Raw genomic sequence first — 12682 nt, forward strand, 5'->3', positions numbered from 1 at the left:
AGGCAAGTAATGGACGCATTACGATGTGATCAGAAATGAGGGTGCCCAAGGGATCGCCGGGAAAGGTTCCATAGCGACCTATCTTCGAAGCTCACTGGTATAGATAGACATCTTTACGATGGCTGTGGCGCCAACGTTTTGGTCTGTGACAACTGACCGCCGAAGCATTGCGTACAGTCGCGTTCCATATATGCTGCAACACGATCCTCGTCCTCGAAGGACCTCCAACACTGCACGGTGGCGCCGACATATACCTGGCAAAAATTGGCTTAATAAATACCTGCAATCGGGACGGTGGTGACTTGTAAAATACTTTGTATGTCGTCGCCACCGTACACTATTGGGGCCCCTTCAACCACGGGGATAGTGCTACAGCTCACGAACGTGGCTGTTCTTGCCGCTTCCATCCTTTTTCAGGACATCCCGAGCAGGCGATAACCCTAGACCAGTTCCAAACATTGCAGCCCCCATCGAAGAAGCGTGTGCCACAAACCTGTCCAGAGGGAGGCGCCGTCGAAGCCGAACGAGTAGAGGTCGTCTCCGAGTCCGTTTCCACCCCACTTGGACCCTCCTCCCGGGTAGGGCACGTAGCCGGCTGTGTTGGCCCAGCCGATGCGCAAGTGGGGATCCAGGTGGCTCACTTGTTCGCAGTGGTCCACCATGGCCTCATAGTACCAGCGCCGGAACAGTGCCGCCCCCTCGACCTTGCCAACGAAAATGTTGGGCTGCATGCTGTTGACAGAAAACAAAGGTTACATTAAATTCTAGGGTTTTACGTTCAATTATTCCGATCTGCTTATGAGGCACGCCGTAGTGGGTGCACATGGGAGACAATGAGAACCTTAACTGAAGAAATGATAAAAAAATGAAAATTAAAGTGGATGAAAGAACAACTTGCCGCAGGTGGGGAACGGTTCCAAGTCTCTGCATTACGTGCGCGATGCTCTACCAATTGAGCTACCACGGCATCGTTTTCTCATCCAATTCCTGGGCCATTCATGTTTTACTGCTAGAACTAACACTGGGAGTGTTAGCCAGCACGAGCACTCACAAACCTTGGCGGCGGATGTTGAACATCCTTTCCGCTTCAGGCATCACGAGTACGTGAAACCCACACGTGCTACCGGATGGCAGCAATTTTGCCGGATTCGATACCTTCATTGTGTAATGAACGAGATGAAATATATGTATGCATATATACACCTCTACCACGGGACTGGCTTCCTACACTTTACACAGATACCTTTTTCCACTTTGATACTCCTAGTGCTAACGCTCGTTTATTGCATTGTACCGTGCATTGGGTTAAAGAACCCCAGGTACCCGCCGTGGTTGCTCAGTGACTATGGTGTTGGGCTGCTGAGTACGGACGTCGCGGGATCGAATCCCAGCCACGGCGGCCGCATTTCAATGGAGGCGAAATGCGAAAATACCCATGTACTTAGATTTAGGGGCAAGTTAAAGAACCCCAGGTGGTCAAAATTTCCGAAGTCCTCCACTACGGCATGCCTCATAATCAGAAAGTGGTTTTGGCACGTAAAAACCCATAATTTAAGGAACCCCAGGTGGTCGAAATTAATAAGGAGCCCCCCACTACGGCGTGCCTCATAACCATATCGTGGTTTTGACACGTAAGACCCCAGAATTACGAAAAAAAGTTATATCCCTCTGGTAAATCGTCAGTTGAAGTAGGGTGTAAACCTTTCTTCGAGTGTAGTGTTGCTGCCATTGGCACAATAATGCACCCTTATCAGGCGTATTGAGCCTGATAAGGGTCCATTATCGCCTGTTATCGCCCTTTGTACATCCTCAAACGCGTATTCAGGGCATGGATATCATCATTAAATTTACACCTTATTAAAGAAATTCTAATATAATGAATCAATCCATACTTTATCTCTACCAGCAAGTTAGGGAAAGGACTATAGAAAAAAAAAAACGCTAGAAAAGTACATTCAGCACACGTGGAGTATACATGCTACATATATTCAAAACAAATACAGGTATATTAGCTGCAGGGGCCGCATGCAGATTCTATTTATGCCAGCAGGCAATGGCGAAATAGGATTTGAATGGGACAGAAGACATAATATGTAATACTGGGTAATAAAAGATTTACAACAATATCGCACACACAAAGAAATGCAAACAAGTCAGGTATTAGGAATCAGTAATTTTTAAATATTTTTATTATAGTTTGAAGAAAGCGGAAAAACAAGTAGCAACATTGTGGAAAGCGCGTCATACTTCTTTAAGGTTTCGGGCAATGAATACTGTTGGTTCTGTTCGCCATAGTTTATTACACGCGGAAGTAACCCTTTATTTGCCTGTCCCGTAGAAGCATACATTGATGTACGCATGTTATTTTAGAGAGAGTCTTAAGATCTTAAGAGACACTTGGGAGAGAAAATCCGAGGGAATATAATATTCGGTACTGAAAAAGGAATTCCCCACGAAGAACATTTTGTACTGAACTGGACTTGACTGGAGTGGAAAACTTTATGATGTTCCTACAGGACGTGCTTAGCGCGTATAGCGGGCGTCTCCTAAGTAGGGACCGACTCAATAAAAAGTCATACTTGTGAATTCTGTGACTTCAGGTATTAGTCTTCTTGCTCACGTTGAATAACTAGACGCATGTCATCGTTGGTTTTACATTTGGTTGACCCAATTAAGATGACAGCGATATGTCGATCGTATAGTAAACTATTACTCTAGGCATGGGATGAGGTTCATTAGCGACATTTTGACAAAAGAAACCTACAGTGCATGACGTATTTGATGCAATGTGCCTGATATAACGGAATCTTTGTACAGCATTATACGTACAGCATTATAAGCTGAACGGTGCAAAACGTTTTAGAGTGAGCGCCGTGTTATCCAGAGGCGAGTTGGCGGCACTTTCTTCGGCGCATTGTTATTGCACAGCTGCTACATAGGATTATCCTCGGCGCTTTTAGGACGAAATGCTCGTTTTTGTTTGTCCCCTCCGTGTTGCAGGTTACGCTCAACGCAAGCATACATCTTCATATTTAAATTTTACCCACAAACTCGCCAAGGTATACCCAACTGACTCGTATGACAAGGTGGCCCAAAGGTTCACATTCTACTTTAGTTTACTTCCACATTCGTCCTACGTTACTTCGTGCGGTAGGGATAATTGCGGGGTCGTCACCTGGCCACGTGATCGACGAGACGGGTCTGCAGCAGCAGGTTCTTGCCGGGGAGCAGGTTGTCGCAGATGTTGTTCTGGCTGCTGCGCACAGCCACCCCCTTGCCCGTGACGCAGAGGGAGCACAGGACGTCCAGCACCTGCGGTGGTTTACGCGAGCATGCTGAGAGCGTACTCTAACATTAGGCAAGTAGAAGCTGGAGAATTTAGCCTTTCGCCCTTTCGATGCGTACAATCGCAATGGATGCTGTTCTTAATGATTAAAGGAAAGATGGCGGGCGTATTCTAACATTAGGCAAGTCGAAGCTGGAGAATTTAGCCTTTCGCCCTTTCGATGCGTACAATCGCAATGGATGCTGTTCTTAATGATTAAAGGAAAGATGGCGGGCGTATTCTAACATTAGGCAAGTCGAAGCTGGAGAATTGAGCCTTTCGCCCTTTCGATGCGTACAATCGCAATGGATGCTGTTCTTAATGATTAAAGGAAAGATGGCGGGCGTATTCTAACATTAGGCAAGTCGAAGCTGGAGAATTGAGCCTTTCCACCTTTTGATGCGTACAATCGCACTGGATGCTGTTCTTAATGATTAAAGGAAAGATGGCGGGCGTATTCTAACATTAGGCAAGTCGAAGCTGTAGAATTGAGCCTTTCGACCTTTTGATGCGTACAATCGCACTGGATGCTGTTCTTAATAATTAAAGGAAAGATGGCGTTGCTACCAAAAAAGCTAACTTTATAATTAAAGGAAAGATGGCGCTGCTATCAAAAAAGCTAACTTAATTTTAAGAAGATTTTAGCTTTCTGTGGGAACTAACCGCGATGTTTTTGACCAACCGTTTAGTTGAGTGAGCATTAGGAGTGTCAAAACGGGGAAAATAGTGTACGTGTTTAAAATGCTGGTGTTTCGAGGCACTGCTCGGGGTTCCGCACTGGCCCTTGAGGAAGGGGTGTCCGAAGCAGAAGTATCGGTTGGCTCTCATGTACGGGTAAAGAACAACGGTAAGGTAGCAGCCACCCGTATCAAATACGTAGTGCAACATACTGCCAGAAACAACCACTTCCCAAAGGATGCTGAACGCATTCTTATATTGCAGCCGGGGTTGGTTGTTTAGACAGTTTTTTTTTTCAATGAAACCTTTTTTTCCCTTGCAAGTCTTCAATATCACTTCACAAACTGAGGCGATAATGAGCACTAATCACGTGGCATCTCTGCTGTTAACAGGAAGCTTTAGTTCGGGAGCTCCCATCTAAATACACGGAAACACAGAAACAGTTTTGCTCCGCAACATCTGCACCAATTTTCATTAGGTTTGTTGCATTAAGAAGGAAAAGAGAAGATATATTGGCTGTACCAAGGAGATTTTTATTTCAGCCTCAAAATTTCATAACATTCTTTTGAAAATTGCGAAATTTCCATAAACTATTAAGCTTACAGCTCTGTAACTCAGCAAGGAAAAATTACATCGCAATCTGCAAACTGCTACAATACATCTAAAGCAGACAAAATGGATATACCACTCCGAAACGTACCACATATCTGTGAGTAGGATTTTAACATCCTAACAATTTTAGGTAAGCTGTAAACTCATATAAAAAAGATATGTGTGCCTGAGCTACTCTACAGTTGCTGTTTATGAACCTGTGACATCTGTTATTGGTGCAGGATCACTCATTTGTAAACTTCATACCTCTACGGTTTTGAAAGTTGCCGATTTCCGAAAAACATTGTAAGACATTCGAGGTCCTAAATTAAGGTTCTGCTTCGCAGAGTCACTGGATTTTAACATTCTCTCTCAGATGTAACAAATTATTTTCAATTCGGCCCAGCAGTAGCTTCATAAAAACATTTTTTTCCAAGTCGAAGTCTCCCCAGAGCGCATGTTCGCTGTTAAGGAGTTTCGTTGTCTGCAAAAAAAGGAGGAAAACCTTTACACTGTATTTCACTTCATACACAAGCACTACTAGAGAGGTTAAAGAGGAAGGGCTCCGCTGAATTCCGACCAGCTCTTCTACTTTGACGCGCGCAGAAAGCTCTGTACAAGAGAGTTGTTACATTAGATTCCGATCGAATGTCGCAGCTGGGGCCGGCAATCACATCGACAACCTCGCAGTCAGCAGCGTAACGCCATTACTACTAAGCCAGCGTAGCGAGTTTTATTTCATACTCGTCTCTTGCTGTTGCTCTTAGCCGTGTTCCACTCTCGGGGTCAAATTCGCAAAGCCTTTTTGTACGTAAGTGAGCGCTGCTATTAGAAATGGAAATGCACCCATGGAAGTGGGTCACTAGGGCGCGTGCCGATGCCACAACCCCAAGCTCGGCACCACTACGCAATAGCCATTGGGCAGCTGCATCGGGTCCCATTCTAGTGTAAGTGCCTTCTTAAAAAATTAAATTGGGCCGCAATTTCTAAGTCGGGCGACGCCTAATGCTTGGGAACAGCAGCGAGTTCGTACGGGTGAACTATTGGTTGCGCATACGCACAAGAATCAGCAACTCGCCCTGTTTACTAGGGAAACAATATAGTGCCACATGGAACTCTGTGTGGGTTCCCGTGTTCCGTATTTAATAGGTCGTCTTCGGACCATCGCACTTCCAGAGTGAATTATTATCGTTCGAGTCATGTTACTGGTGGCAATTTTCTCGTTACTCATACGTTACCTCGGCTGCGCGGCAGCGGCCACAACGTGTATACATGCGTGGCTACTGAGCCGTGATGCAGAGCAAGATGTTGTGGGTTCGATTCTTACCTGTGGCGGCTGCATTCCATTGGATGAGATGTAAGAACGCTCGAGTGCCGTGCTTTGCACCCAAGCTCAACAAATCAAGAAGCCTTAACTACGGCATCCCCGATAACTTAATTTGTAGACTCGATAAGTCAAACCCCGTAATTTAATTTAAATTAAAATTTGTGTGTGCTCACCCTGTCATCCAGGTAATTTCTGTCACACCAAGCTCGCCAGCGTTACTCCAGTCCGCATGAAGAAAGAACCTTACTACAGAAACATTCGCGTGCATTAAAATGTTACGAATTAGGATTTATGACAAGGTTTTCGATGTGCTGTGTATTCGGATAAAGCTCCAGTGACAATCTAAGCGAAAAATACTCGCAGTCTACTCGCAAAAAATAAAATACTGCTACAAATCTGCTCATTTGTTCGACGTCGTCATTTTTCATTTGATCGTAAACTTCCAGATATGCATACATCTGTGACATACCACGGCAGGAGGCCATGAGCTTCCATCCAGCGATCAAGTGTTCGAGACTGGCTCCAGCATCATTTTGCCTGTTCCACATTGTTCCACTGTTCCACATTGCCGGAACAGGACCATCCTTTTATGGTACACTCATAATTTAACTCTACGCCATTGTGACAAATTGCTACTTGGTAAACCATAACGTCTCCTGCTTTGCTCGGATACATTTAAGATTGTGGTGCTTTTCTTTTTGTTTTTGATGGCTGAAAATTGATAACACTGCTCAATAAGGATACTGTGAAGAGTCGCCCCTGTTGGATCAACTGGACAAATATGCTAAATTGCTGCAAGGAGATAGTAACGGCGGCACCGGCATGTTTACCTTGGGATCACGTCCGTGCTTTTCAAGGAGAGAGATGATGACTTTGATGTGATCTTCTTTGAGAATATTGAGAGCTTCAGGGCTGTCAATCAGCACGCAGTGCAATACATCCAACATGCCTGAAAAAAAAAAGTGATGAATATGTCGTGAGGCGGAGCGCTATCTTCTCCGTTGGAGAAAAAAAAAACATAAGAAAGTCAAACGGAAAAATATTATAGAAAAAAGATATACAGTTATGTCTTGAAATCACTTTTCTTCACGGCAAATTAATAAAATAAAATTTTAACACAGATGCTACAGCCCCGGAAATGTGAACAGATACGAAGAAACCCCTGTTAATACGCGGCAACTACAGTGACTGAATTCATTCGGCAAAATCATATTTCGCACGATCAAGATTTCATACACGCAAGACAATACCTTTATAGTGAGCGATTTTCATAAATATGTCAATGGACCTAAATAACCAAATATGTTCTTTAGTTATCTATACGGGGACCCTTACGTATAAAGAAACGCTTACATCTGGATGGACATTCACAACGACAGTACAGACCGTTCTCGACTTTTGAGACAAGTGCTGTGTATCGCGTCAGAGGTACTGGACAGACGGCCGCTGCGAGAACAAAAGCTAGGGCAGCGCTCACGACGGTTGTTCCAATTAACGGTGCTAGTGCGTTTTTTTCCGGTTGACGAGCCTGCAACACAAGCTGTGACAAGAGAGGCTGCGACAGTAGTGCGCGTGGTCTGCGCTGTTTGTTCGTAAATAACGTGTGCCCACTCATTTCTTTCCCTTTTTCTTGAACTCATTTTGCACCATCTCTCCTTTCAGGGAGCAAACCGGACACCTTTCTGGCTAACCTCTCTGCCTTTACCCTCTTTCCTCTCCTCTGTCGATTAAACGTCCCCATTGAACCCACATATTACAAGCTCGCAGGGAAATTTAGGGCATGAACGCAGACAGCTATTCAATGCACATTTAATAGACATAAGTCTCCGTTCACGAGATAGTGCAATGACTGCCATTGTAAACCTCTAAGCAGCGTCAATATAAATACTGTTTACCTGTTCCTTCGGAGGCTTGTTGACTGCTCAGTCGGCTGAACAACCAGTCTAGTCTATGTGGTTGGGCGAACTGAGCGCAGTTGGTGTGGTTTCCCTTGATAATGGCAGCTGGAGAGAGAGAACATCAAAAGAAGCGTTGAAGACGCCAGTCACACCGCAAATACAGGGGTGATTTATGGAACATTCGACTGATCGTTTCCGAGCGCTCCTCAGAAGCTTGAACGGTCGCTTAACAATGTAACTAAGCTTTACTGTGGCAATAACACTGCTTATATAGTGGTGAAAAATGCGGAACAATCCTACTAATCATATTTTTTATCCGTAAAACAGCTGCATTGTTGTTTTACATGATAATCAGAGCGCTTTGAATGCGCTCTCAGAAGACCAGTCGAGCGTGCCGTAAAAGTGACTAGTTATTCGCCTAACAAATTGCGTCATAATCATGGCGTCCAAAGGGCATAATGGATATTTAAGCAATTATATTGCATTGCTTAAGTCAGCGCTGTAATTGAAGTTGCTTAAGCGCTACATACAATACGGGTAAAGAACTAGCGAGGTTCATTAGGTATCCGAATGAAAGAGAAACCCCCATGCATGCAGCGTTCCTCTCGTATTCTTAAGCCAGTCCAGTTCACAAATAAATTGAAGCCCTTTCTTCCCACTGACCTAGCAGCTGGTACAGAAAGCCAGATATCGTGTCCCAGCTCTGCCCGGCGTCCTCGCCTCCCATGGACACCAGGTATCCGGACGTTGTGATCGCGTTGATTTTATCTATCGTTTCTAGGATGAGGTTCAGGATGCCCTGCAAAGAAATACGGCTTAGGACAAACATTACGCTGTGCCTGAAGAGATAGAAGGAAAATATTCTTGTTAAAGGTTGGTTGCTACGTAACGCTCTGGCCTAAACTGCCGAAGAAAAAAAGAACGCACCGACAGACGTACATAACTGTACACCTCAGATTGCGCTCAGTTATGCAGACACATTTCAAGTAATGAGTGAAATAATTACCTCTTCTTGAAACAAGTCTTGTCTATTCCTGAGAGCCTTCAGCTTATTTTGCTTTTCTTCGTGCTCTGTAAATGCAGCAAAAAACGTAACGTAGGTTATAGAAAGAGGAAAACAAATCTTAGGAAAATGCCTACAAGTGCGTCTTATGAAACGCAGGAAAACATTACGCGCAGTACTAACGCTGCATAGTATATATAGTGAACCGTGTCGTATGTACATCACCTCTGAATTTTTTATATCGTGACGACATTTCGTGATAGTGATGACGAAAACATTACGCTCGCTTTTTTTTTCTTATGGAGACTGCAAAGCAGCAATGACATCCATGCATACATTGAAGCATTGCTGTGGCCACTGACTTCCGACACAATTGTTTGTTTGTTTTTTTGGCCCAAAATTAGAGAAAGCTGGGATGCGTCTGTCCACAAAACTTACTTTTTCATGTGAGCATAACGGCAAGAGGCCACACAAAATTAGGAGCTCCGCCTAACAGATTTAGCTGTGCTAAAATTACTTCTTCACTCTGCTCGGCCAAACACTTTCAAAGAGGTTGCTGCGTACCAACACGACCCCTGCACTGACGGTTAATTCCTGCGCCTCAACTAACAGCTTACAGTGTTACGCAATTTATCGATTCATGTGGATGTTTACTAGTGTGGTTTGTTGAATATAAAGATTCTGCAGTGAACTGCCAAACTCTCCAGGTTTGTACGTCTGTGGTCGAGAATTCTGCGTACGAAACTTCTTCAGCGGTATCACTACAAAGTGAGGAAAACTGACTTGTGTTCCAGCGTCAGTATATTTCGATGAGCTATTGTTTGCTGGTGCGCGGTTGCCTACTCATCGAAGAGAAGTTCTGGTACAATTTACTTGGCGGCTTTGTTTGTCTTCCCAAAGCAAGACATTTGTAGTATTCGCGCAAGCAGCTTCATTCGCTAAAGTGGTTCACGAGAATGCAAGAAATGTAAGATCAGTGCGTATTTTCGTCTAGAGAATAGAAAACTTGTAGACATATTCACTTATAGCAGAATTTCATTGGATCAACTGACTGCAGAGACATTTACATTTTGCAAATGAAAAAGAGCTACAGCTTTTTGCCACGACATATTTTGGATTGTAGCATAAACTGATACATGATGTCTAAAGTCTCTATACAGCGTTCCATGCGTAGCAGGCAACGCCGTGGAACGCTACGAAAGTAGTGAGGTCATATGGGTATCACTGAGCATGTTCTTACAGAGTGGTTCTTTTTGATCCGCGACGCATTCTACGCAAGAATTACTTCATATATTACAACTACTACTTGTGTAACGTAAACATGTGTAAGTTAATTTCAAATTGCGCATTCGTTTTGTAGTTTTGTGCGCCGTACTATATTTTTGTCGCGAACACAAAAGGTTCACTGTGAGTGCTGGTGGCAGAAAAGTGTCACTCTGCTTGCACGGTGCTAAGCATGTTCATATTTACAATGTCTTCGATGTCACAAATACGTCATATTTGTCAACATTAAAACAAGGAACTTAATGCCACATCGAACTACATGACACATACCTAAATTTTGCTTTCATATGTGACCCACAAACTCTTGGCCGCGATTGCGAGCAGCTAGAGAAGTCTTCCTACCTTCGTAGCGTATTAGGCTATGCATGAAACAGAGTACAGACAGTTCTGACGAATTCCCCATATGCATAAGCATTATCCTGCTTCGTGTTGTGGTCAAGGGTAGTCAGAATTGTAACACCGACCGATGTCGTCTTCCGGCTGGACGAAGTAGTTGATGAGGTCCTCGAAGCACATGATCATCTCGTCCTGGTCGATGGTGCTCATGGCAGACTCCTGCCTACCGGCACCACTTTGCATGGCGTCCAGGTTTCTGAAAGAGAGGAGGTAATAGTTTCCCTCAATATAAGCGAGCCAAGAAAGGAGAACAAAAAGTAGGCTCATGCAGAAAATGCCATACACTTCACGCTACACCGAATTACATGATGAATAACCATGTGTTTCATTTTGATACATGCTGCACCACGTTTTTGTCGTGGATGCGACAGTGAGGACTCTCTCTGTATAGTTTGGGACAACTTAAGAATATAAACAAGCTCCACCAACAAAAACACTGTGTATTTGCCCTTCACCTCTGAAAGAAAGCCGAGCCGGTTAGAGTGCACTCAAAGCTTAATGAATTTGCAAAAGAGTACGCATTTGGGCTCGTTGGTTCATGATTACGAGCAATAAAAACAGCGCTAAACGACGGACGAGTGAAGGGACACAGACAAGGGCGCTGACTAACAACGAAAGTGTGTTTATTCCGTCAGTCAGCATATATATGCTTTGCCGCTATCTGAAACCACAGAATCTACAGAATAGGGCATGCGCAGGGGGAATTGCAATTAATGTGATAAGAAGGCAATCTCCTTCGGAAGGAGAGAAATGGACGGAAGGCTTACACATGCTTCGCCACTAACGTGAATGGGGAAGGCTTCGGAAATAAGGCGTGCGCGGTCATCACGATATTTTGACAGATAGGTTACACCTTCGAAGGATGGCTTGCAGCCGCATTCATTGCAATGCAGTGACAACTGACTATCTTTTGCCCGTTTTGCAAAGACACTTTGGTTGTTAGTCAGCGCCGTTGTCTGTGTCCCTTCACTCGTCCCGTCGTTTAGCGCTGTTTTTATTGCTCGTAATAATGAATTTGTTCTGATAATGCAAGGGCTAGGATAATTGGAGAATAAAAACTCGCTATTTCAGGCTAAGATGTTGTATCTGGCTGAGCACTGTTATCAGGATCAGCCACAAAATTTGCCCAGGTCGTTCAGGTTTCTTGAAGAAACCAGTGACACAACGACGGGACAATACGGAGAAAAAAATCTGTAAATAACGCACGACACAACCTCATGTTAAGAAAATGAAAGAACCTAATTAGCTGTCGCTTCTATGCAAATTATGTTCGAATTGGAGAGCGTACACATATAATTTTATTCTGATGTCGTCACAGAGTGTAGCTATGGTATCATTGCCTGCTATGCATGAAATCGTGTACAGAATCCTTTCACAACGATTTATTCGTCTAGACGAGCTAGCGCTACTTCGTGTGCACTTACACGATGAACTTGTTGAAGAGCGATCCGCATTTACGGATGACGCGCGCAGTGCGGGATTCCTCCACCTGGGCGCGGCTGAACTCGAGGCCGTCGTCCATCTTGCCTTCTTCGGACATGATGGCCTGCGCGTAGCCAAAACACGACATCGTACAGGGACTCCTCCATAAAAGCATGATAAGGCGAGAGCACGATGGTGCTGCTTCTGAATGCAGTTATTCACCAATACTACGCTGCGGCAACTGCAAAGTTGTGCCGTTAAAAAGCACAGACTTCATGTGTGCTCATCCTCGCTGTGGCAAGCTGTGAGTTCGGAAATCCGTAAATCCCTAAACACCTAGCCGAAGATGAAGTACAGCCGAAGTAGGCCTGGACTCATGGCGACAATGATTAATCCAACATTGGACCTCTGTTTATGGCAATTGATGAAATAAAAAATCCGAGGACAACTAAGCACTTATAATGAGCTACGAATGCGAAGGCGTTAGTGTCCAATTGAACGGCGCTGAGCGAGCGGTCCTTCGAGTTTTGCGCTGCGACTAATGTACCATAGCAGTACGTGCTGCCCTAGCCAGCAAGCAGCAGTAGCCCGTGGTGCCAACGCCGAATGCCGCCCATGCGGTGATGCCCTCACCCCTCACGCCACACCTGGCGCGCTATCGCTACAGCAGTTCCCTTTCACCCGCTCTGCCAACGACTGGCTCGCTCAAGGAGCGCTCACCCCAAGAGCGAGAGCGAGGGTAACGCGGCGACGCGCTC

At 44.7% G+C, this 12682-nt stretch overlaps 1 protein-coding gene across 6 annotated transcripts in view; it reads right to left on the reverse strand.

The window, feature by feature from the left end:
* Positions 1–12682, reverse strand: part of RyR (Ryanodine receptor) — a 340296-nt gene that overhangs the window by 193625 nt on the left and 133989 nt on the right. For all 6 annotated transcript variants that reach the window (XM_070526816.1, XM_070526813.1, XM_070526812.1 and 3 more), the window contains 8 exons: positions 11927–12048; positions 10571–10698; positions 8826–8890; positions 8483–8618; positions 7817–7924; positions 6752–6870; positions 3176–3312; positions 494–732 (listed from right to left, as the gene is read on the reverse strand). In XM_070526816.1, the coding sequence (XP_070382917.1) occupies positions 494–732; positions 3176–3312; positions 6752–6870; positions 7817–7924; positions 8483–8618; positions 8826–8890; positions 10571–10698; positions 11927–12048 (1054 nt within the window). The remainder of the gene's footprint in view (positions 1–493; positions 733–3175; positions 3313–6751; positions 6871–7816; positions 7925–8482; positions 8619–8825; positions 8891–10570; positions 10699–11926; positions 12049–12682) is intronic.

This window comes from Dermacentor albipictus, chromosome 10, assembly GCF_038994185.2.
Source record: "Dermacentor albipictus isolate Rhodes 1998 colony chromosome 10, USDA_Dalb.pri_finalv2, whole genome shotgun sequence".
Taxonomy (NCBI): Eukaryota; Metazoa; Arthropoda; class Arachnida; order Ixodida; family Ixodidae; genus Dermacentor; species Dermacentor albipictus.